Source organism: Giraffa tippelskirchi, chromosome 10 (genome assembly GCF_054371585.1).
Source record: "Giraffa tippelskirchi isolate mGirTip1 chromosome 10, T2T-mGirTip1v1.2.pri, whole genome shotgun sequence".
Classification (NCBI taxonomy): Eukaryota; Metazoa; Chordata; class Mammalia; order Artiodactyla; family Giraffidae; genus Giraffa; species Giraffa tippelskirchi.
The window spans coordinates 74160116-74184979 of NC_137284.1; the positions used below are offsets into that span (position 1 = coordinate 74160116).

The following is a 24864-nucleotide window of genomic DNA, read 5'->3' on the forward strand; positions in this document are numbered from 1 at the left end:
TGTATTGGTGGCTGAGTAATACATGGCATATCCTCATAATGTATTTTTAGAAGAATATATAATTGGAAAAGATTCATAATAAAATTTTAAATGAAAGCAGAATAAATAATCATTTTAAAGACTATATAATTACTGGAAAAAAACTCATAATGCATTAAGTGAAGAAACAGGATCTCATTTTCAAATACTTTTATATATACAACACAAAAGAAACATTATAGTAGGGTATACTCATTTCCTGTTTCCAAAATGCATCCCATTTCCAAAAAATTCAAACATGTATGAAATTTTGAGATGTATGTATGATTCACATAATTAGAAGAAAGCAATAAATGTTATTATAAAATAAATATACTATAAATTGATTAATATTTACCAGTGTGCTTTTTGAAAAAGAATAATTCTTTTTGAACAAATAGTGTCATAATTGATATGTTGTCAATAAGAGGATGGATGGATGTCTACATTAGCATTTCTGAATACTATTATAGTTTTTCCAGGAAATTGCATTTATATATTGCCATAAATGTGGCTATCTATTAAAAGCTAAAATTTCCCAATAAATGATTTTTTTTAATTTTTACATATGAAATACATATCATTAACTGGTTGTAATTAAAAAGAGTTAGACTAGAAATCTTTCCCCTTGATATCAAAATGCATAAAATCTGATTCATAACATTAAATATTCATGTTATCAAAGCCCCTCAAAAAGCATAAATTGTGTTAGACATACTGTTTTGTTCTGAATGCTAACTTTAAAAATCCATAGGCTTGGTCTAATTATGAAATTTTTTAATTAGAGTAACCTATATTTTTAGATCAACTTTAGAGAATTTACACATAACCCCCGAGTGTCAGTTCATAATTGTAATGACTATTTGATTAAACAGTTCACATGTGACTGGGCATGCTACAGTGTTAGCATAAAAGAGAAATGACTTGGGCAGGAACTATTCCAGGAAACCTAATCTTCAGAAAGGACATTCCAAACAGAGTGGATGAGTGATAGATTATGCCTGCTTGGTTCCAAGTGACAGAATGTTGTAATTCAGATATGCCAAGATAGGCCTCTGGGTGGGAAATAACAGGTGAAATATGGGGAGAAGGGAGGCTAGGTGGATAAGCTGACAGATATCTAGTCCTGCAAAGAAGAATAGACAATGTCAGAGAAGGCATGTGACATTCACAATGGAGCCCCAAATTTCACCTATGATTGTGGTGCTAAATGTGCAGGTGAAATAGTTGAATACCCCCAATATTCATTAATATAAAGATGGATTTCTTAATCTAGTACTTAATCTTGATAAATCATTAGTAATTTTAATTAATAATATCATTATCCATTACTCAATGAAAAATCTTTTCTCCTGTGATCACCTCTCTTATGAGAATTAAGAACTTCTTTATATCATGATATGTGGTTATTGAGTTTTTGTCTAAACTGTTGGTGTAAAGACTATTCACAAATTAGGATTAAAAATGGACAAAAACAAGATGCACAAAGTAGGTATCATTCTTAGTAAATGGTGGTATATTTAAGACACACAGTAAATTGAGTAGAAATTATAAACAGGAAAATAAAAGAAGTGAGGAAAATGTGAAAAGTCAATTAGTAAACATAAAGTATTTTAAATATACTGAGTAAAAGATCAGAAAAGGACCACTGTTATTTTGTTGTTATTATAGATAATACTGCCCTAGGCAAAAAGAATAAACCACTTGTAGCCTTCTGTCTCTGTGCTTGCATACTAGGTTGCTAACCTTTTAATTTTATTCGTTCTTTGTCTTATTAGTTCAGTTCAGTCACTTAATCATGTGTGACTCTTTGCGACCCATGTACAGGAGACAGGAATCAAGATCATCCCCAAGAAAAAGAAATGCAAAAAAGCAAAATGGCTGTCTGAAGAGGCCTTACAAATAACTATGAAAAAAAAGGAAGTGAAAAGCAAAGGAGAAAAAGAAAAATATCCCCATTTGAATGCAGAGTTCCAAAGAATAGCAAGGAGAGATAAGAAAGCCTTCCTCAGTGATCAGTGCAAAATAATAGAGGAAAACAATAGAATGGGAAAGACTAGAGATCTCTTCAAGAAAATTAGAGCTACCAAGGGAACACAACATGCAAAGATGGACACAATAAAGGACAGAAATTCTATGGACCTACAGAAAAGAAGATATTAATCAGTTCAGTTCAGTTCAGTTCAGTCGCTCAGTCATGTCCGACTCCTTGTGACCCCATGAACCGCCGCACGCCACGCCTCCCTGTCCATCACCAACTCCCAGAGTTTACCCAAACTCATGTCCATTGAGTCGGTGATGCCATCCAACCATATCATCCTCTGTCGTCCCCTTCTTCTCCTGTCCCCAGTCCTTCCCAGCATCAGGGTCTTTTCAAATGAGTCAGCTCTTCGCATCAGGTGGCCAAAGTATTGGAGATTCAGCTTCAACATCCGTCCTTCCAGTGAACATCCAGGACTGATCTCCTTTAGGATGGATGGGTTGGATCTCCTTGTAGTCCAAGGGACTTTCAAGAGTCTTCTCCAACACCACAGTTCAAAAGTATCAATTCTTCGGCACTCAGCTTTCTTCACCGTCCAACTCTCACATCCATACATGACTACTGCAAATACCGTAGCCTTGACTAGGTGGACCTTTGTTGGCAAAGTAATGTCTCTGCTTTTTTAATATTCTATCTAGGTTGGTTATAATTTTCCTTCCAAGGAGTAAGTGTCTTTTAATGTAATGGTTGCAGTCACCATCTGCCCGGATATTGGAGCCCAAGAAATGAAGTAGCCACTGTTTCCACTGTTTCCACTGTTTCCCCATCTATTTGGCATGAAGTGGTGGTACCAGAGGCCATGATCTTAGTTTTCTGAACGTTGAGCTTTAAGCCAACTTTTTCACTCTCCTCTTTCACTTTCATCAAGAGGCTTTTTAGTTCCTCTTCACTTTCCGCCATAAGGGTGGTGTCATCTGCATATCTGAGGTTATTGATATTTTCCCTGGCAATCATGATTCCAGCTTGTGCTTCCTCCAGCACAGCGCTTCTCATGATGTACTCTGCATATAAGTTAAATAAGCAGGGTGACAATATACAGCCTTGACGTACTACTTTTCCTATTTGGAACCACTCTGTTTTTCCATGTCCGGTTTTAACTGTTGCTTCCTGGCCTGCATACAGATTTCTTAAGAGGCAGTTCAGGTGGTCTGGTATTCCCATCTCTTTCAGAATTTTCCACAGTTTATTGTGATCCACATTGTCAAAGGCTTTGGCATAGACAATAAGGCAGAAATAGATGTTTTTCTGGAACTTTCTTGCTTTTTCGATGATCCAGTGGATGTTGGCAATTTGGTCTCTGGTTCCTCTGCCTTTTCTAAAACCAGCTTGAACATCTGGAAGTTCATAGTTCACGTATTGCTGAAGCCTGGCTTGGAGAATTCTGAACATTAATTTACTAGTGTGTGAGATGAGTGCAATTGTGCGGTAGTTTGAGCATTCTTTGGCATTGCCTTTCTTTGGGATTGGAATGAAAACTGACCTTTTCCAGTCCTGTGGCCACTGCTGAGTTTTCGAAATTTGCTGGCATATTGAGTGCACCATTATATCTACTACTGTGGGCAGGAATCCCTTAGAAGAAATGGAGTAGCCACCATGGTCAACAAGAGTCTGAAATGCAGTACTTGCATGCAATCTCAAAAACAACAGAATGATCTCTATTCATTTCCAAGGCAAACCATTCAGTATCACAGTAATCCAAGCCTATGCCCCAACCAGTAACGCTGAAGAAGCTGAAGTTGAATGGTTCTATGAAGACCTACAAAACCTTCTAGAACTAACACCCCAAAAAGATGTCCTTTTCATTATAGGGGACGAGAATTCAAAAATAGGAAATCAAGAAACACCTGGAGTAACAGGAAAATTTGGCTTTGGAGTACAGAATGAAGCAGGGCAAAGGCTAGTCGAGTTCTGCCAAGAGAACACACTGGTCATAGCAAATACCCTCTTCCAACAACACAAGAGAAGACTCTACACATGGACATCACCAGATGGTCAACACTGAAATCAGATTGATTATATTCTTTGCAGCCAAAGATGGTAAAGCTCTATACAGTCTGCAAAAACAAGACCGGGAGCTGACTGTAGCTCAGATCATGAACTCCTTATTGCCAAATTCAGACTTAAATTGAAGAAAGTAGGGAAAACCACTAGACCATTCAGGTATGACCTAAATCAAATCCCTTATGATTATACAGTGGAAGTGACAAATAGATTTAAGGGACTAAATCTGATAGAGTGCCTGATGAACTATGGACAGAGGTTTGTGACATTGTACAGGAGACAGGGATCAAGACCATCCCTATGGAAAAGAAATGGAAAAAAGCAAAATGGCTGTCTGAGGATGCCTTACAAATAGCTGTGAAAAGAAGAGACACAAAAAGGAAAGATATTCCCGTTTGAATGCCGAGTTCCAAAGAATAGCAAGGGGAGACAAGAAAGCCTTCCTCAGTGATCAGTGCAAAGAAATAGAGGAAAACAACAGAATGGGAAAGACTAGAGATCTCTTCAAGAAAATTAGAGATACCAAGGGAATATTTCATGCAAAGATGGGCTCGATAAAGGACAGAAATGGTATGGACCTAACAGAAGATATTAAGAAGAGGTGGCAAGAATACACAGAAGAACTGTACAAAAAAGATCTTCACGACCCAGATAGTCATGATGGTGTGATCACTCACCTGGAGCCAGACATCCTAGAATGTGAAGTCAAGTGGGCCTTAGAAAGCATCACTATGAACAAAGCTAGTGGAGGTGATGGAATTCCAGTTGAGCTATTTCAAATCCTCAAAGATGATGCTGTGAAAGTGCTGCACTCAATATGCCAGCAAATTTGGAAGACTCAGCAGTGGCCACAGAGTGGAAAAGGTCAGTTTTCATCCCAATCCCATATAAAGGCAATGCCAAAGAATGCTTAAACTACTGTACAATTGCACTCATCTCACATACTAGTAAAATAATGCTCAAAATTCTCCAAGCCAGGCTTCAGCAATATGTGAACTGTGAACTTCCAGATGTTCAAGCTGGTTTTAGAAATTTTGAAAACTCAGCAGTGGCCACAGGACTGAATAAGGTCAGTTTTCATTCCAATGTCAAATAATGTTCAAATTACCACACGATTGCACTCATCTCACACCCTAGCAAATGTAATGCTCAAAATTCTCCAGGCTAGGCTTCAACAGTATGTGAAGTACCAGATGTTCAAGGTGGATTTAGAAAAGGCAGAGGAACCAGAGATCAAATTGCCAGTATCTGTTGGATCATCAAAAAAGCAAGAGAGTTCCATAAAAACATCTATTTCTGCTTTATTGTCTATGCCAAAGCCTTTGACTATGTGGATCACAATAAAGTGTGGAAAGTTCTTAAAGAGATGGGAATACCAGACCACCTGAACTGCCTCTTAAGAAATCTGTATGCAGGTCAGGAAGCAACAGTTAGAACTGGACATGGAACAACAGACTGATTCCAAATAGTAAAAGCAGTACGTCAAGGCTGTATATTGTCACCCTGCTTATTATCTTATATGCCGATTACATCATGAGAAACACTGTGCTGGAAGAAGCACAAGCTGGAATCAAGATTCCTGGGAGAAATTTCAATAACCTCAGATATGCAGATGACACCATCCTTATGGCAGAAAATGAAGAGGAACTAAAGTGCCTCTTGATGAAACTGAAAGAGGAGAGTGAAAAAGTTGGCTTAAAGCTCAATGTTCAGAAAGCTAAGGTCATGGCATCTGGTACCATCACTTCATGGAAATGGATAGGGAAGCAGTGGAAACAGTGTTGCACTCTATTTTGGGGGGCTCCAAAATCAGTGAAGATAGTGATTGCAGCCATGAAATTAAAAGACACTTACTCCTTGGAAGGAAAATTATAACCAACCTAGACTGCATATTAAAAAGCAGAAACATTACTTTGCCAACAAAGGTCCGTCTAGTCAAGACTATGGTTTTTGCAGTGGTCATGTATGGATGTGAGAGCTGTACTGTGAAGAAAGCTGAGTGCTGAAGAATTGATGCTTTTGAACTGTGGTGTTGGAGAAGACTCTTGAGAGTCCCTTGGACTACAAGGAGATCCAACCCGTCCATCCTAAAGGAGATCAATCCTGGGTGTTCATTGGAAGGACTGATGTTGAAGCTGAAACTCCAATACTTTGGTCATCTGATGCGAAGAGTTGACTCATTTGAAAAGACCCTGATGCTGGGAAGGATTGGGAACAGGAGAAGAAGGGGACGACAGAGGATGATATGGTTGGATGGCATCACTGACTCAATGCACATGAGTTTGGGTAAACTCTGGGAGTTGGTGATGGACAAGGAGGCCTGGCGTGCTGTGATTTATGGGGTCACCCAGAGTCAGACATGACTGAGCGACTGAACTGAACTGAGTGCAGCACTTTCACAGCATCATCTTTTAGGATTTGAAATAGCTCAACTGGACTTCCATCACCTCCACTAGCTTTGTTCATTGTGATTCTTTCTAAGGCCCACTTGAGTTCACATTCTAGGATGTCTGGCTCTAGATGAGTGATCACACCATCGTGATTAACTGGGTCATGAATATCTTTTTTGTACAGTTCTTCTGTGTATTCTTGCCACCTCTTCTTAATATCTTCTGCTTATATATGGATAGAATTGTACATTCATTTATTCAACATCTATCTATTGACCAACTTTTTTGTGATGGCCAGTCAGTTGAGCTAGGAACTTCTTCAACCTCTTTAACCTTCCACCATAGTGTATCTATATATATCATCTACAATAGATGACAAAATAGCTCATGGAGATCCCAAAACTCACCCAGGATTACTGGGTGTTAGTACATGAAATAGTTAGCACTGAAATCTGAGTTTACCATTTGTTTGTGTCAGAGACCTGTTTGCCTCTACAAAAGATAGCTTCTCTGTTTATATGTGTGTACATATGCAAAGTGACACTCCCACACTCACATACACACTCCACACACCAATCTCTTAGTGAAATGACAAGTCTGGACCTTATGACTTACTGTGCTTTAGAATCTTAATTTTTTTACCTTTGCTTCTGCTACCTAACTTTACTGCTTTTCTCACTGTTTATTTTCACACCCTTTGACACCTAAGTTCATTTTGAACTAGGGAGATCCATATGAGAAGAAAAGATTTCAAATACATTTGACTCATGAGGCAGTTTTCACATGTTTTCTGTTTCCTTTGTTCACTTGTTTTTTAAGCAAAAAAAGAAAAATTTTAGTTCTCTCATCTTTAATATATTTTCATTTAAATAATGATAATCAATTTTTCATGCAGTGTTTTCATCTCAGCAAACAAATGCATTCAGATGGGCGCACACACTAAAAGTTTGCCTTCTGTTTTTGTGATTAATTGAGATGTAGAGAGTGGTGGGTGTGGGGTAAAAATAGAAAGGCAATTAGTGCAACTAGGCATGAAATACATTCAAATACAAACAAAATGTCTCCCCAGTTAGTGATCTCTTTCTGGGCTCTTGAGGATTTTCATCCCATTAGTAAGTCACTGGAATGGAAATCTTCAGTCTTTGGGGAGACCAGAGCATTGAAAATGGAATTAACTCTTAACTGAAAACTGAGTCAGCACAATAGGTTATTAATTCTACTGCCTGGGTATATGTCATGCTGAGTTCAGTGTGTGGGCTTCTGAAATGTTGGGAGTGAGTTTATAAAGCATTAGGAGGACTAAATGATGGTTATTTATCATTCCAACCTTGGCCTTCATCACCAAGATACTAATACTTCTGATGACTCAAAATCAGAAGTGAAATACAGGCAAAAGTTTTTGCTGAAAGGAATAGACTTGGCCTTTTACTTAGAAAAGTTGTGATTGTATATTTTGAGAAAATAAATTTATGTTGTACTTTATAGAATATCAGTGATTGCTGGATTTTACAAGCCTATGTCCTCAATTGATAAATATATCACTATGTCTCAAATATTACCCTGCTGAGAACTGGAATTCAGACTTTTTCTGCGTATTTTCATAGCCAATAGAAGTTGACTAGCTTTGCTTTGAACGTTTTAAAATAAAATTCTAAGTATAAAATATATTGAAATATTTACTATTTTAAGCTACCTATAGCACTCCCTGGTTTCTGATAACCTTTTTTTCTTCCAATACCCTCCTACATCCTTTTTGAGAATCTCCAATATATCATTATCCCCTTTCTTTCTCTCTGTGTAGAACAATTATTAACATCTTCCCGTTTCCTGATTACTTACCCAAGAGCTTTCACACTTGGCCATACCATTTGGGTCCAGATAATTCTTTGTTGTGGGGCTATCCTGTGCATAGTAGGATGTTTAGCAACATCCCTGGGCTCCACCCACTACATTCCAGTAGCAACTCCCCATACTGACAATCAGAGTATCTCCAAACATTGCCAGATGTCCCTGGTGTCAAAATCTTTGCCAACTGAGAACCACTGGTTTATCTTCTACTAAATATTATTTTGTTTGACTCCACAATAACTTTGCAAAATATGTACAACTGTGCTAATCAGAATCTTGGCAAGGCAAGTAACAGAACCCACATGATATGGGTCATAGGCTTTTATGAAGGGACTGCTTAAAACAGCTTGGGGATGTTGAGGCACCCAGAAAATAGCTACAGCAGGAAGCCATTCCCACCTCTAGTGCTGAAGAAGCACAGAGAAGAAATAAGGTTGCTAGAGTGCTGAGAAAGCTGGAACCCTGGAACAGAGCCTTCAAGAGGGAGATGAAATCAGGAAGAGACAAAGCTCTACCCAGCAATGCAGCGCTATAGCAGAGAGAGCATAGGATACCTGGTCTCGAACTCCTTAATTCTTTGATCACTGGCCAGTCTTACCGGTAGGCTGAGTCCAAACAAGACCCAACCAGCAAAGGAATGGGTTGATGCAACCCCAGGATTTGGTCTTGTGAACTCAGAGAAAGAAGGAAAATGCAATCTATTGGCACATATGGAGGGGAAAAAAAGGAAAAACAAACTATCTCCATTTTAACATGAGAAACAGAGATTTAAAGATATAAAGTAATTCATCCAAAGCCAAATACCAAAAGCGTAAACAGGTACATAAAGCACATCTATTTCATTCCATAAACTACAACGGTATCTTCATAGCTGACTTTCATGAATGAGCAAACTGATACTAGATGATAGATGTGAAACCAGAATCCCGTTTTCATACCTACTCTGGTGTCCACTTTTTTTTAATGTTGACTATAGAAATCTATTTAAAAGATGAATATCCAGCCCATTCTCAAATAGACATGTAGGAACAAAAGCTTTCTGCACACCTGTGAAGTTTTTTTTTGTGAAAAGCTTATGGAATTCTAGATTTCCTGTAGAATGTTTAAGTAGCACATGCTGGTTTTCCAAGGTGTTGGCACATTTTCATCTTTACTACAGATATTCGGCCCCAGCTAGTGCAATGTGTGAGGAGAAGGAGGACTTGACTAGGGATCAGGGAGGGGATTTGGGGCTCAGTCCCGGCTCTGTCATTCCAGGCAGAAGCAGCAATAACAAAAATTACCTAAACCAAAATCACTGCAGATGGTGACTGCAGTCATGAAATTAAAAGGCGCTTGCTCCTTGGAAGAAAAGCTATGACCAACCTAGAAGGCATATTAAAAAGCAGAGACATTACTTTGCCAACAAAGGTCCATTTAGTCAAGGCTATGGTTTTTCCAGTAGTCATGTATGGATGTGAGAATTGGACTATAAAGAAAGCTGAGCGCCGAAGAATTGATGCTTTTGAACTGTGGTGTTGGAAAAGACTTTTGAGAGTCTCTTGGACTGCAAGGAAATCCAACCCGTCCATCCTAGAGGAGATCAGTCCTGAATATTCATTGTAAGGACTGATGCTAAAGCTGAAACTCCGATACTTTGGCCACCAGATGTGAAGAACTAACTGGAAAAGCCCCTGATGCTGGGAAAGATTGAAGGCAAGAGGAGAAGGGGACAACAGAGGATGAGATGGTTGGATGGTATCACCGACTAGATGGACATGAGTTTGAGCAAGCTCTGGGAGATGGTGATGGACAGGGAAGCCTGGCGTGCTTCAGTCCATGGGGTCGCAAAGAGTTGGACACGACTGAGCGACTGAACTGAACTGAAACCTTTTTCTTCCCTTTTGCTTTCACCCAGATATTCATAGTTATTCTTAGATATCTAGTCCTGTGGCCAAAGTTCTGTGAAATAAGGAAGATGTTAGAGTTTCATATTTGAATTCACAAATGTAGAGCCAGGCTCAGAAAGCACTAAAATCGCACTGAAAATCTCATAGGTGGGATGTGTGGTCCCAATTCCACATATTCCTGCTGAAACACGGTGCCTTTTCTACTCCATCTTTGAAGTGATGAATCAATTCGTTTACTCCCTTTGGAGAGCCAGTCTGTAACATCTGAATCCATTAGACTTCATCATAAAGTCATGTCTAGATCAAGATCTAAGAATCTGTGATTTTTAGCCTAGGGTTATAAGCAAGATGACAGCAGATGCCAATATATTAATAGTTAGCATATACGGATTCATTTTTTCCTTTTTGGATTTGAAACGGAATATATTTATTAACTTACAACTTATCAGAGACAAAATTGGTGTTTCTAAAGGCATGTAAAAATAAACATATAGGGGTGTGTGTGTGTATGTTAGTCACTCAATTGTGTCCGACTCTTTGCGACCCCGTGGTTTGTAGCCCGCCCGGCTCCTCTGTCCATGGAATTCTCCAGGCAGGAATACAGGAGTGGGTAACCATTCCCTACTCCAGGGGAATCTTCCCAACCCAGGAATAGAACCTGGGTCTCCTGCGTTGCAGGCAGATTCTTTTCCATCTGAGCCACCAGTGAAGCCCAGGTATGGGGAGTGAGGGTGGGGATCTAAGTGAAATAGTGTATAGTTTCATCTTTTCCCCTTTATTCGCAGGTATGTTAGATGCTAGTAATTCAGATTCAGTCTTCTCTGCTAAGATCAAGTGGGTTAAGGAATGTCTGCACTCCTGGAAAGTCTGGCAAGAACTTTAATCCTTCCCCCAAACTATTAACCTTCTTTGCTTCAAGGTGGGAGGCCTAGGAAGTAAGACCTTTGTGATCTCTAGTCACTGAGCTTCTTGTACTCATTCCTGATTTCTACCCTTATCTCCTGCCCATTTTCTACTTTTACAATATTTCCAGGTCCCCATTTTTTTTTTTTTTTTACATTTTTAGTGTTTGGGGGCATAAAATCAGCTATAACCCCCCCAGATTAACTTTTTAATTTTCTCTAGCCAGTTCCAAGAAAATCTAGGATTCTCAGTCCAAGGTAGATCTAAAAAAAGAGGGGTGAGTGAGAGAAGAACAAAGAGGAAGCTAAAGTATTTGATATCAAAAATAAATAAATGAGTAATAGAAGATTGTAAGTTCTACTTTAGATATCCTCTGTAGTTGGGCAGAACTATAAAATTCCTTCAAAGAAATCATTTTATCTGCTCCAGAATTCTAGCTACATTATTACATTGTATCTGATATATGTGATTAGTAATGCTTTGGAAAAGAAGTTCTATAATTGTTCTGCTGTTCCTACATAAAGAAAGGTTGAAGAGCAGTATTTTCAGTGTTAGAAGATTAGACGTGAGCTAGGTTATCTGGGTACAGGTGCTGACTTCATCATCCCTTTTTACTTTGATGACTATGGGCAAGTTACTTACATCTCTGTGTTTTGGTTTCCTCACTAATATAATCAAAGTGTAAGTAGACTCTGTCCCATTAGATTTTCTGTGGTTAAAGAAGTTAATATTGACAAAGATTTCAGGACAGTAGTGGAACATAGTGATCACTATTTGAATGTTAGTTGTCATCAGAAGCGTTGTTTTCCTAATTATCATCATCATCACCGCCTCCACAATCATTGATTTCTACTACAGAATCAATCCAATGTTTCCATTCTTCTAAAGTACAATCACTTCAAAACTTAATGCATGATGATTAATTATAGAGCATCACTTTTTAGAATAGTGCAGCCAAAGAAACATATGTATGAATAATGTGCTTTTGTATTTTGGAATATATAACCTAACTCAGAACTTTACCTTTAAGACTTGGTCACCCTTCCTTTCTAATTGACTGTGTATTCACTGTATACAAAGGTTTACTCATAATGATTCTACTTGGTTTTGTGTTATTATACCAAGTGTATTTTCCCAGGATTTCAGGTTAGAAACTACTGACAGTGAAATATTTCAGGAGTCAAAATTAGACATAAATTATTTTCTGCAGAGATGTCTTCCTATTACCAGAAGTCAGCCAAGAGTCTCTAAAATCACATTAGGGTACTGTTTTAGTGGTTCTTGAGTTTCACCCATGAGAGAATTCAAAGAACTGACAGTGAAGTATAATAAATCTTATTCTGACCCAAACACTCTCAGTCATTTAACTTCCTGTTAACAATCCCAATTCTGCTAGATAAAATATGTAGAAAGTGTATTTTTACTCTCTTTTCACTTTACATTTAGAGATGTAGAATAATATTTCACACGTTTCATAAAAATAATTATGACATTTGTCTGTTTAATTAATTTATAATCAATGCCTTATTTACGTGCTTGGGTTTTAATTTGACATGAGAAGGGACCAAGAAAAGGGTGAGCCTTTTTTTTTTTTTTTAACTACAAAGGAGCAGTTGGCTCTCCGTTTTTTAATTTTTATCTATTTTCTTTGTCTCAATTCCCAGCCTCTGAGCCCAACTTGAAGGTGCGGTCCAGGTTAAAACAGAAAGTGGCAGAGAGGAGAAGCAGCCCCTTACTCAGGCGGAAGGATGGAAATGTTGTCACTTCATTCAAGAAGCGAATGTTTGAGGTGACAGGTAATTGAGGACTGGGTAGATACACACTGAAAAAAAAACACAAAACTGCTGCAAGTAGGAATGAAACAAAATTAGCTTAGAATAAATATACCTGTTGTATATTAAAATTTATTTTGAAGAGAAACATTTCTTGAAAAGAAGTTATATTGAAAACTCACAAGTAGTTCAGTAAACCTTGCCATGCACTCACCAGCTGTGTTAAACAGGAAATGAATGAAAAACAGAACTGTATGTCAATAGGCATAACTAGGGAATGCTAGAGCTCACCTTAATCTTTTCAGAAACAAGCAGTCCATTTGGGGAATGCCAACCCGGAGAATGTAACTTTTAAAGAAATTTGATCAGAAATGAGCAGAGGGAGGTTCAAGAAGAATACTTCCCCCATACTCAGACATTAATGTACAGAATACATCTGGGAAAATTAAACTATGTGAAACAGCAAAACCTTGACTTTTCAACAAATTTACAGAACTCATAAATGACATTATGTGTTTACTAGTGAACTGGGACTTGTGGCAGGAGGGGGATATATTGCCCTTTATGAAGGGAAAGAAACTGTCATTTTCACTAGTCTCAAATGGAAGAGTTCTTAGTTTTTTAGCTGCCTGGTTAGTAGTGGGGTGAACAGGTTAGGAAATTCAGCCTAATGTCTTATAAAGCACTCTAGTCCCATTTGTACCTGGTCTGAGAAGACACAGAGATAGAAGAAACAAAAAGGCTAGCCAAAATAACAAAACCGACTATTGTTTATTGAGTAACTACTTAGAGCTATGCATTGTATGTGACCATTTCCTTTGGTTGCATCAATATAGAAATGGAAGTTTAGAGCCATTTTTGTCCATTCCCAAGGAAAATTGTGCTTACATCAAAGTAGTCAGTTGGCATTATTTCTCTAGGATCAGATCTTATTCTTACAAAGTTTTTTATTTAAAAACTTGTTTCTTTTCTGTATCTTCTTTGGTCATGATAGTGTCTAGTTTAGGGAGACAATATGAAGATTGTAGAGGCAGAGGTGGAAAAGTGCAGAATACCAATGAGGCAGTATTTTGGCAGATCATGAGGGAGAAAAAAAATGTTTAGTCTCCTATTCAGTCCTGACAGATTAATATGTTTATCTGAGGAAAAGTATTGGTGAAAATTTTTTTTGAGGGATAATAAATATTAAATAAATAATTATTTTACTAGAGTTTATTTTCCAGTATCAAATATAATCACTAGTTTAGACCAATTCAATAATGAATTTAGAGCTACAGATTTTTTCCCCCAATAAACCTATTTGTATTTCATTAAGTGAAAATCTTAAGTAAGTTTTCATAATAGAAGTCCTTGATGGGAGTGGGGATGAATCTGTAGAGTGTATCTGTATTAATGAAAGTAAAGAATAATGAACATATCAATTGTCTAATGTAATGACCTATAGGTCATTTTTCTGATGGAAGATAGTAGATTCTCTCATAACAGAAAAACTTAGAGAAAATAGAAACACATGTATATTGCTTTTTTTGTTTCTTTAAAATCTTCTTAAGGTTTTATTTATTTATTGCAATATCCTTTTCTATTTTCCTATTAATCTTTTTTGTGATCGTAACTTTTCCCCACATGGTCACTTTTTCTTTCTTACCAAATTTCAGTGGAATTTAGCTCAATACTTACAACTGAGTGATAACTAGTTCTCATTTATATGGGTTATGATTTACTAGAGTTCTACTCCGGTTCTTTACTTGTGAAATATCATAATTTTCTCTCATTTTGTGAGATAATAACTCCCCTTTTCAACTGAGGGGGAAAAAAAAAACTTGTATTTGAAGAGACTAGACACACATTTCTGATCAGTGAGATGGAACTTATGGATGCTTTGGTTGATATTTTTAACTGTATGTAAAACTGGTATGTTTTAACTGATATTTTAACTTTATGTTGCAGTTAATCTAAATGTTTTTGGAGAATTTGAACTTCTGGACACACAGTTTTCTGCACCTCTACATATTCTTTCTCTGTCAGCTTTCATGTGATTAGGATGAACTCTGTTTGGATCTCAATACTAATTATTTTTGCTGTCCCGTCAGAGACCACTATAGCATCATAGCAGTTGAATTGCCGCTGCTGTTCATGTCTCACCTCTATCCTCTCTCTTCCCTGTTTCATAGGTTCAACTGTTTGCTTTTTTCCAAACCCATGCCACCTCTCTCCTCCCAGTAGTTGACATGAGAGCCACATGTCATCTTCCCCTTTTTCAAATTCAAGGGTTTTCTGCTCTTCCCCCTACAAAGCCATGCTATTTTAAAATTCTAGGTCCTGGCACATTTCTGTGCCTACAATGTCTTCTCCTCCGCTCTCCCCTTCTCCACTGCCCCCATTTCATGAGTTGCTCTTCTTCAAGCCCCGGTTGTGATATTACTTCTACTTAGAGATTTTTCTCAGTGTTCCCAGAAAATCAGTTGCTACCTCTTCTTCCAGACCATGTCCAGTGTGATCTTGTAGAATCCTGTGGTAGAATCTATCGTCTTACATTCTAGTATCTACCATAGAGATTTCTATTCAATACATAAGGCAACACTTCTGTATGAATATCACATAAAATAATATAAATAATATACTTTTAAACTGACAAGACATTTTAAAATAGTTTTCTTTTTCTTTTATAAAGACAGGATGCAGAATGGGACTTTAATGAGAATTCAGTGTGTAGTCATACAAGAAAGACAATAGTTAGGAATCCGGGGGAAACAAATTCCTGAAGGATTTTTTTAATGTTCATTTTCTTTATTTAAAGAAAAATAAATAAGAAAGAGGCACATATAAAAAGTAGATTAATCAAAATACAAGCAAGATATATAGACTGAAAGGCAGTGAGTGAAATATATTTAGGAACTTTATGATACCAGTGACTTGAAATCCCATAGTAAGTAGGTGGCATGATCAGAATTCTGTCACCAGTCTCACATTCTTTCCATTGGTGATACACTTCTAAGTAGAGAAATATTTATAATAGAAAGTTGAAAGTTGTAAGTGTTCCAAGGAAGGGCAAGCAACTATAGCCTGCAAATTGGGTGCTGCCATTTACAGGGGACAGATGGTATATGAACCAGGCTTTGAACATAGAAGTGGGATTGACCCTGTGATGAAGTAGGTGGAGAAATAAGAGCATAAAAAAGCCTGAAATGGGAAAGTGGTACATACGGGGAGTAGGCAATTTAAATTTGACTGAGTGCAGAGTTCAGAAAGGGCAATAGTAGGAAATAATGTCAGGCTCCATTTTGGAGCAAAGGAACATAGTGAAAGTTGTCTCACTCTGATCCATCTGGCAGCAGTTTAAGGAAAGTTTGGAAGGACTGCTGTAGCAACTCAGAAATATTAGGAGATATTTTCTGTAGTCCATGAGAGGATAATGAGGGCTGAGAGATTAAACTGGAATCTTTGTAGTCTGAAGAAGATGAAAAATAATGGAAAAAACAAAACAAACTGACCTAGTAATTGATTAGATTTGGAGTAAGAAGGGGAATGAGAATGACTCTAAGGATGACTATAAACAGAGGTAAGCAGGGCACATTTAATATTGAAATACACTGAATTCAATATACATTAAAGAGAGATTAACAATGTCCAGCACTCCAAAGGGATTCAGACTGGAAATTCTGAGAGGGAACAACAAGAAATACAACTTTTATGGGAGGAAGTATCGAGGGCAGAAGGAGAAGGGGACAACAGAGGATGAGATGGTTGGATGGCATCACCAACTCAATGGACATGAATTTGGGTAAACTCTGGGAGTTGGTGATGGGCAGGGAGGCCTGGCGTGCTGCGCTCCATGGGGTCACAAAGAGTCGGACACGACTGAGTGACTGAACTGAACTGAACAGAATGCGAGGATTCTGCCTAAAAATGATAGCTGGTGTCATAACTTTGAATTGTTTTGACAAGGGAAAGAAATAGGATAAGGCTGCAAACTTTGGTGAATATCTACATTTAGGAATTGATTGAAGGAGGAAAAGCCAGAGAGATGGAAACACAACATGGAGGTAGAGAATTTTATTGTAGAAAGGATGAGGAGAATGAGAACTGTTTTGTCAAAACCGTTCAAATTTGGTCTTTTTGAGAGAACAATTGTCGTCCACAGTGAGTAAGCTAGATGGCCAGCTCTTAAAGGAATGAGCACATCACTTCTTACATGTTACTAGCATGCTTTCAGACTAGAGGGACAATTCCAGTGGAAAAGGACAACCTGAAGGTTCAAAATAATTGATGGAGCAAAATCCTAAAGCAGATGTTCGGGGGTGGGGTCATGGGTGAAAGTGTATGTGACAGTATTGGAGCAGGAAGCAGAAGAGAAATGTTTTCACTTTGATGTGGGCAAGGAGAGTGTGTATAACAAAATCATGAGGTAGAAAGAAAAATCACTGATGGAAATCATTTAGAAGTTGTCAGTCTCCAAGAAGCATGAATCAAGATCATTTGTGCAGAGCTGAGTAGACAAAGGATGAGACACCTAGAAAAATGTCGAAATGAAAGAACTATGGACGGTAATGGAATTGATTAGAGCTCAACAGATAACTTGCCAAAGCGTGATAAGGTGGCCTCTCTTAGCTATATTTCTAGAATCTGGAAGTTTATGTTTCATTAATTAGATATTTTAGTAAGTGAACTACCTCCGCCATAAATTGAAATGTGTTTGAATTTTATATCTGAAGATGACAGAGACGATCTATATTGTTGTTATTTAACTTTTGGTAAATGAATTTTTTGTTATATTGGTCTTTAAAATTTAACATATTAAATTTAGGCAGCTTCTCATCTTCTGGAAAATAAGTTGGGTAGAGTTAAGATTAAACAATGTTGTACAAGGCAATCAGTGTAACACTGAGATTTTATCTTCTACTGTATTTTCTTCATATAACTTTGACTAAGATGTGCTGTAATAAGGTATAGCCTTAGTAGATTAAATAAAGAGCTATTTATAACATAGAATATAAGCAATTTTTCCACATACCATGGAAATGGTTCCAGGCCTCATGTACTGATGGCATGTTTTTATGAACTATGCAAGTCTATTACAGTATTTTTTTATGATAGCATAAGAGGAAGTAATAGAAGATTATTTTTTTCCTAATCAAAAGCTTCTGTAATCCTCTCTAACTGAATATCTTCTCTAAAATTATTGAATACTATGTTGTATTTTTAGCAGTGAAAAGAAGGGGAGAAAAGTGATACGAAAATTCAGAAATGTTCCAAATTTTGTCAGAGTTCTTTTTATTTAGTGACATGGTACTTGTCATTCATGCTGAGAGAAAAAACAGTGTCTGTTGCTGTATATTACTTAGAGTATAACTACAGTTCATCTCTGTATGTTTTTTTGTGAGTGTATTTGTACTTCCCATTGTTTTTCAGAATCTTCAGTCAGTAGCAGTTCCCCAGGATCTGGTCCCAGTTCACCAAACAATGGTCCAACTGGAAATATTACTGAAAATGAGACTTCAGTTTTGCCACCTACTCCTCATGCTGAGGTAAGGCTTTTATTATTTTGTTTTTTTTTGAAAGTTAAATCTTTGATTAGCCCCCTAAAACTCAGTGATATTTCTGAATTGAAGTTTAAAGCCACCTGACCTTAGTTACTTTTCTGATAGGTTTATAATGTGTGGAACTGAGTAAACGTGATTTATTTACAAAGTTTGGATGGTAATCACAGGTTTGAAAATACTGAAATGTAATCCTCAAAAAAAAAAAAAAAAAACACGCTCTTAGTTATGCTGAGTATACACTCACTGCCCAGTAGCTGTACAGCCCTGAAGTCCTTCTTCACGGCTCTTAGTTATTCTGCTGTGAGTAGACACATCAGTAAGTGAAAACAACTTCATGCCAACCTTTCAGAAGAACAGTTGCCCGACAAAGTAGGTTTTATCCATTTGACCTGAATAGTAATGAAAAATAGTTGTAGTATCATAGTTGAGGAACAGAGTTCCACTAAGCAATGTGTTGAGGACCTTCTATATGCTATTCATTTTGCCTGGCATGAGGATAGACAGATAAATGATATATGAACTCTGTCCTTGAAAAACAAAAGATTCAAGAAAATTGGTCTGAAATAACACTTGATTTGTTGAAGCCAGTGATACAAGAATAGAGAACAGTAAATTTGTGACTCAACAAGAATTTGTCTGTGTGTATAGACAATAAAATGGGCAAGACTAGAGATCTCTTCAGTAAAATTGGAGATACCAAGGGAACATTTCATGCAAAGATGGGCACAATAAAGGACAGAAAGGACAGAAGTGGCAAGGACCTAACAGAAGCAGAAGAGATTAAGAAGAGGTGGCAAGAATACACAGAAGAGCTATACAAAAAAGGTCTTAATGACCCAGACAATGACGATAGTGTGGTCACTCACCTAGCACCAGACATCCTGTAGTGGCAAGTCAAGTGGGCCTTAGGAAGCATTACGACAAGTAAGCTAGTGGAGATGATGGAATTCCAGCTGAGCTATTTCAAATCCTTAATAATGATGCTATTAAAGTGCTGCACTCAATATGCCAGCAAATTTGAAAAACCCAGCAGTGGCCACAGGACTGGAAAAGGTCAGTTTTCATTCCAATCCCAGAGAAGGGCAATGACAAAGAATGTTCAAACTACCGTACTGTAGTACTCATTTCAAATGCTAGCAAGGTAATGATCAAAATCCTTCAAGCTAGACTTCAACAGTATGTGAACTGAGAAATTCCAGATGTACAATCTGGCTTTGGAAAAGGCAGAGGAACCAGAGCTCAAATTGTCAACACCCGTTGGATCATAGAAAAAGCAAAGAAATACCAGAAAAACATCTGCTTCATTGACTATGCTAAAGCCTTTGATTTTGTGGATCACAATAAACTATGGAAAATTCTTCAAGAGATAGAAATACCAGACCACCTTACCCGCCTCCTGAGAAACCTGTATACAGGACAAGAAGCAACAGTTAGAATTGGACACGGAACAGGCTGGTTCCAAATCGGGAAAGGAGTACGTCAAGGCTGTATATTGTCACCCTGCTTATTTAACTTATATGCAGAGTACATCATGTGAAATACCACTCTGGATGAATCCCAAGCTGGAATCAAGACTGCCAGGAGAAATATCAACAACCTCAGATATGCAGACACTACCACTCTGATAGCAAAAAGCCAAGAGGAAGTGAAGAGCCTCTTGATGAGGTGAAAGAGGAGAGTAAAAAGCTGGCTTAAAATTCAACATTCAGAAAACTAGGATCATGGCATCTGGTCCAATCACTTCATGGCAAATAGAAGGGGGGAAAGTGGAAACTGGCAGATTTTATTTTCTGGGCTCCAAAATCACTGCAGACAGTGACTGCAGCCATGAAATTAAAAGACGCTTACTCCTTGGAATAAAAGCTAGGAGAAACCTAGACAGTATTAAAAAGCAGACACATCACTTTGCCCACAAAGGTCCATCTAGTCAAAGCTATGGTTTTTCCAGTAGTCATGTACGAATGTGAGAGTTGAACCATAAAGAAGGCTGAGCACCAAAAAATTGGTGCTTTCAAACTGTGGTGCTGGAGAAGACTCTTGAGAGTCCCTTGGACTGCAAGGAGATCAAACCAATCAATCCTAAAGGAAATCGATCCTGAATATTCTTTGTAAGGGCTGATGCTGAAGCTGAAACTCCAATACTTTGGCCACCTGATGCAAAGAGCTGACTCATTGGAAAAGACCCTGATGCTGGAAAAGATTGAAGGCAAAAGGTGAAGAGGCCGACAGAGGATGAGATGGTTAGATAGCATCACCAACTCAATGGACATGAGTTTGAGCAGAGATAGTGGAGGACTGAGGAGCTTGCCCATGGGATCGCAAAGAGTTGGACACATCTTAGCAAATGAACAACCCAATAGACTATGTATATAGTTTCCGTATTAGGCTAAGCAAAGACAACAGCCACTCCTATGGAATCAGCTGTTTTGAAGTCACCATCATTGACTGAAATTCTGAATTTTTCTTTTCTGTCATTATGCCTCCTTATCATGCATTGCTCGCTACAGGAGAAGCTGGTATAGTAACTTCTCATATATAACTGTGACATGCGTCTTCCATTGTACTGTATAGAGTCATGATACTTTGGAGCTGAAAGAGATTGATCAAATCTCTGATTCTTGAATCATCTGCTTTTCTGATATGTGATTATCAGACTTCCACTGGAGCACTCTTAATCAAAGGGAACTCACTTCACTGTTTACTCACGCAATCTAGTTGATTTTGGACTGTCAGCCTGATTGATAAAAAATATCTTCTGTATGTTATGCCAAAATCTATGTCTATAATTTCATACATACTAACATAAATGTATAATAAATTATTTATAAGTCATAAATTATCTGGCTAATTGAAAGCAGACACCCAGAGGTTATCCATGATAGGGAAAGAACTGGAATCAGTGAAGTCACTTCTTCTGTGAGGACATTTGTGTACTTGAGTCTTGAGTTTTGGTTTTCAGAAGAGAGAAGGCAAAGCCCTGTACTGACTAAAGAAGATGATCTAATAGGAGACCATCCAACCCATGACCCATATTTATGCTGCATTGGTGGGTCCCTCATCCCCCACCCCCACAGATGTCTTGATGTAGACCAGGGCAGGGGCACACTCTCTCCTTGAGGAGTTGTAACCAGAATATGTAAGGCTGTAGCCCACATTTTTATAACTTCAAATTGTTAATTTAATTTAAAGTGCCCCAGATTTTAGGTATCTGGAAAAAGCAAATGTAAATCCTTTCTATCTAGAGGAATACACATTCATTTTATTTTACTTATATTTTAAAGATTTATTTGTGTGTTATTTGTTTTATTTTTGGCTATGGTGGGTCTTCATTGCTGCATGCGAGCTTTCTCTAGTTGCGGTGAGTAGAGGCTACTCTTTAGTTGTGATGTGTGGGCTTCTCCTTGTGGTGGCCTCTCTGTTGTGGAGCATAGGCTCTAGGTGTGCAGACTTCAGTAACTGCAGCACATGGGCTCAGTAGTTGTGTTTCGTGGGCTCTGGAGCACAGGCTCAGTAGTTCTGGCACACAGGCTTAGTTGCTCCGAGGCATGTGAGATCTTCCTGGGCCAGGTATCAAACTGGTGTCGCTTGCATTGCAAGGTGGATTCTTAACCACTGGACCACCAGGGAAACCCCTCACATTCATTTTAGACTTTAAAATTTTCTCTCAGTTTTCCAAGGAAAATGAGCAGAATAGATAGGAAACTCTCTTACTTGTGACCATCTTTCAGCCATGTGAAGAATACAATTCAAGCCACTACATTTTCTCCAGCCCTCCATCTATTTCTTGTTTCTTACCATCCCATTGTCCCTTTGCTTTTCATTTTTCTTTCTAAACATGCTGCTGCTGCTGCTGCTGCTAAGTCGCTTCAGTCATGTCCGACTCTGTGCAACCCTATAGACGACAGCCCACCAGGCTCCCCCATCCCGGGATTCTCCAGGCAAGAACACTGGAGTGGGTTGCCATTTCCTTCTCCAATGCATGAAAGTGAAAAGGGAAAGTGAAGTCACTCAGTCGTGTCTGACTGTTAGTGACCCCATGGACCGCAGCCTACCAGGCTCCCCCATCCATGGAATTTTCCAGACAAGAGTACTGGAGTGGGGTGGCATTGCCTTCTCCATGACACCAGAGGAAATAAATATTTCACATATATTTGTGACCATTGATATAATATTCTTCAGACTATTGGTTATAGGTATTGTATTTCTCTTAGTGCAATTATAAATTATATCTCAACATCAGTCAGTTTTCTGTAACCCTTTAATGAATTTTCAGAGAAAGTACAACTTGGTCACAAATATTTCTAAAAAACTTAAGATTTCCATTTCCTCTCAGCTTAAAGAATGTGATTCGGTAGCACAAACACTAAAGGATATGGATTCTAAGATGGTTATGGATGAATTCTATGTTCTTAGAAAATGAAAACACACTGAACTACATTCATTCAATAGCATTTATGATTTTTTTGAAATGCATTGTTAAAAGGTACAGAAGACCACTTATAGCTTGATGGTATTTTGTGAAGATTAGAAACAGCAGTTCAGTGTTCTGATCAGGAAAACATATGTAGGTAACTATATTTTTAAAAAAATCAAAAGAATTTAAAAAATCAAAGGGGGTAATGAACACAAAATTTAGCATGATGATTACCTCTCAGGAAGGAGAAAGACAATGGAGGGGACATGGTTTGCTGCAAAAAATGAAGATACATATATACCTTCATTATAAATACAAATATATGCATGCAGTACTTAGTATAACAAAGAAATACATATTCATAAGACTGGAAATAAATGGGAAAAGATGAGATTTTCTCTTTACTTCATGATTTTTAAAACCTGTTAAGTAGCTCACATTGTGTGGCCCTATAATTATATTTCAAAAATATGTACAATGGAGACTGTAAATTAAAGGAATTTGCTTGTATTATTTTAATCTGTTTTATACTTCTAAAACCTTTACTGATACCTAAACACAAATATCTGTTTATATGCCCAACAATTAGCTTTTCAGCTAATTGTTGAATGTATTCTTTCCTTCTACCTCCACCAGTTTAAAAAAAAAAAAAAAAAAAAAAAACAGAAGGAAATGTGATTTAATGGAGTTTGAAAGAGTAGAGGTATTTCTTCAGGTCAGTGACAGGACATTCACCTCCAAAGCTAGGAAGACTAGTTCAAAAGCAAACAGTGACTTACTTCATAATGAATTAATTGTGTGCCTGAACTATGATCCAAAAGGCCAGGTGGGCAGACCTTTATGCACTGATGGGTAGCCTCTCCATGGCCCAGAACAAAAAATTCAGCCCTGATGACTAACATGTGCTTTTCTGCTGCATTGCATTTACAGAGGTCTATAGCATAATTCATACTGGGGAGGTGAGGAGACAGTAGAATTCAGACTGAAACTGTCAGCAAATTAATATCCTAGCTTTGTATCACCAAATCTTTCCACCTAAACTACAGAAAAGTGGAAAAAAAAATGTTTTTCAGCCAGTTTTTGATTAATGATCATTTTGAATTGTGTGATATTTACAGACATCCTCTAAGATTAATAATAGCATATAATTTCATATCAAAAGAAATATTTGGGGGTATGAAAAATTTACATCATTATACTTTCAAAAATTATATTAGTTGCATACTTTACCATTTATAAAATAGGTTTATTCTACCATCTTTGCTTAAGTAGCATAGTTTTGCAAAGCAGGTGAGTTTTCATTTTTAAAATAGTGTAACAGTGTACATTTGAATCAACTCTCTATTCTGTGACCTGAAATTAGAAAAGCATGTCACATAATTCTTTCAGATCCCATGTATCTGAATGGGATTCTACTCCCTTTTTGCTGTTTAGGAAACAGGAAAGTAAAACTGTATTTCAGGCTGTTCTTCAGGCTTAGGTGAAAAGAAAATTTTCTCTCTTATAATTCATCTGTTCTGTGTAGTTTAGATAAAGGTTAAGACAGAAGCAAGAGGAGAATTTACTTTTAAGTCTAGGCTAAAGAAACAGTACCATGAATTCAGATATTCTAGTCTTGCATTCAGAAAGCTATCAAGTAACCCGGCTGCAAAACCAACTACTTGGTCGCCATTGGTTAAGTTGCTAAACTTGCCCTGAACCTTAGATTATTTATCTAATGAAGATAGTATTAATAGTATCTATCCCAGGAGCTTTGTTGTGGAGAATCAGTATTTGGAAGGCAGGTGGTACATTGTGGAACAAGTTCATTTTTTGTTATTAATACTGACTCCTGGTAGGGAAAACTCATTAGTATGTTTGTCTGCAAGCCAGCAAATCTCATGTGAGAATGAGATTCCATATGCTCTGGCCACTTCTGTTCTATTTCTCTAGTTTCTTACACATGCCCTGTCCCAAACTCGGCATCGCTGGAGCTACTTGGTTTCCCCATTTGTAAACTTGGTTGGGGTGCTGAAACCTGAAGAGTTCCTATTTCCAACCCCAGTCAG

At 37.6% G+C, this 24864-nt stretch overlaps 1 protein-coding gene across 18 annotated transcripts in view; it reads left to right on the top strand.

Moving 5' to 3' along the window:
- HDAC9 (histone deacetylase 9) overlaps nucleotides 1-24864 on the top strand; it is a 788642-nt gene that overhangs the window by 355965 nt on the left and 407813 nt on the right. For 14 of the 18 annotated variants that reach the window (XM_081537682.1, XM_081537684.1, XM_081537690.1 and 11 more), the window contains 2 exons: nucleotides 12755-12886; nucleotides 18272-18387. In XM_081537682.1, the coding sequence (XP_081393808.1) occupies nucleotides 12755-12886; nucleotides 18272-18387 (248 nt within the window). The remainder of the gene's footprint in view (nucleotides 1-12754; nucleotides 12887-18271; nucleotides 18388-24864) is intronic. The other 4 variants (XM_081537695.1, XM_081537685.1, XM_081537694.1 and 1 more) reach the window with 1 other exon arrangement.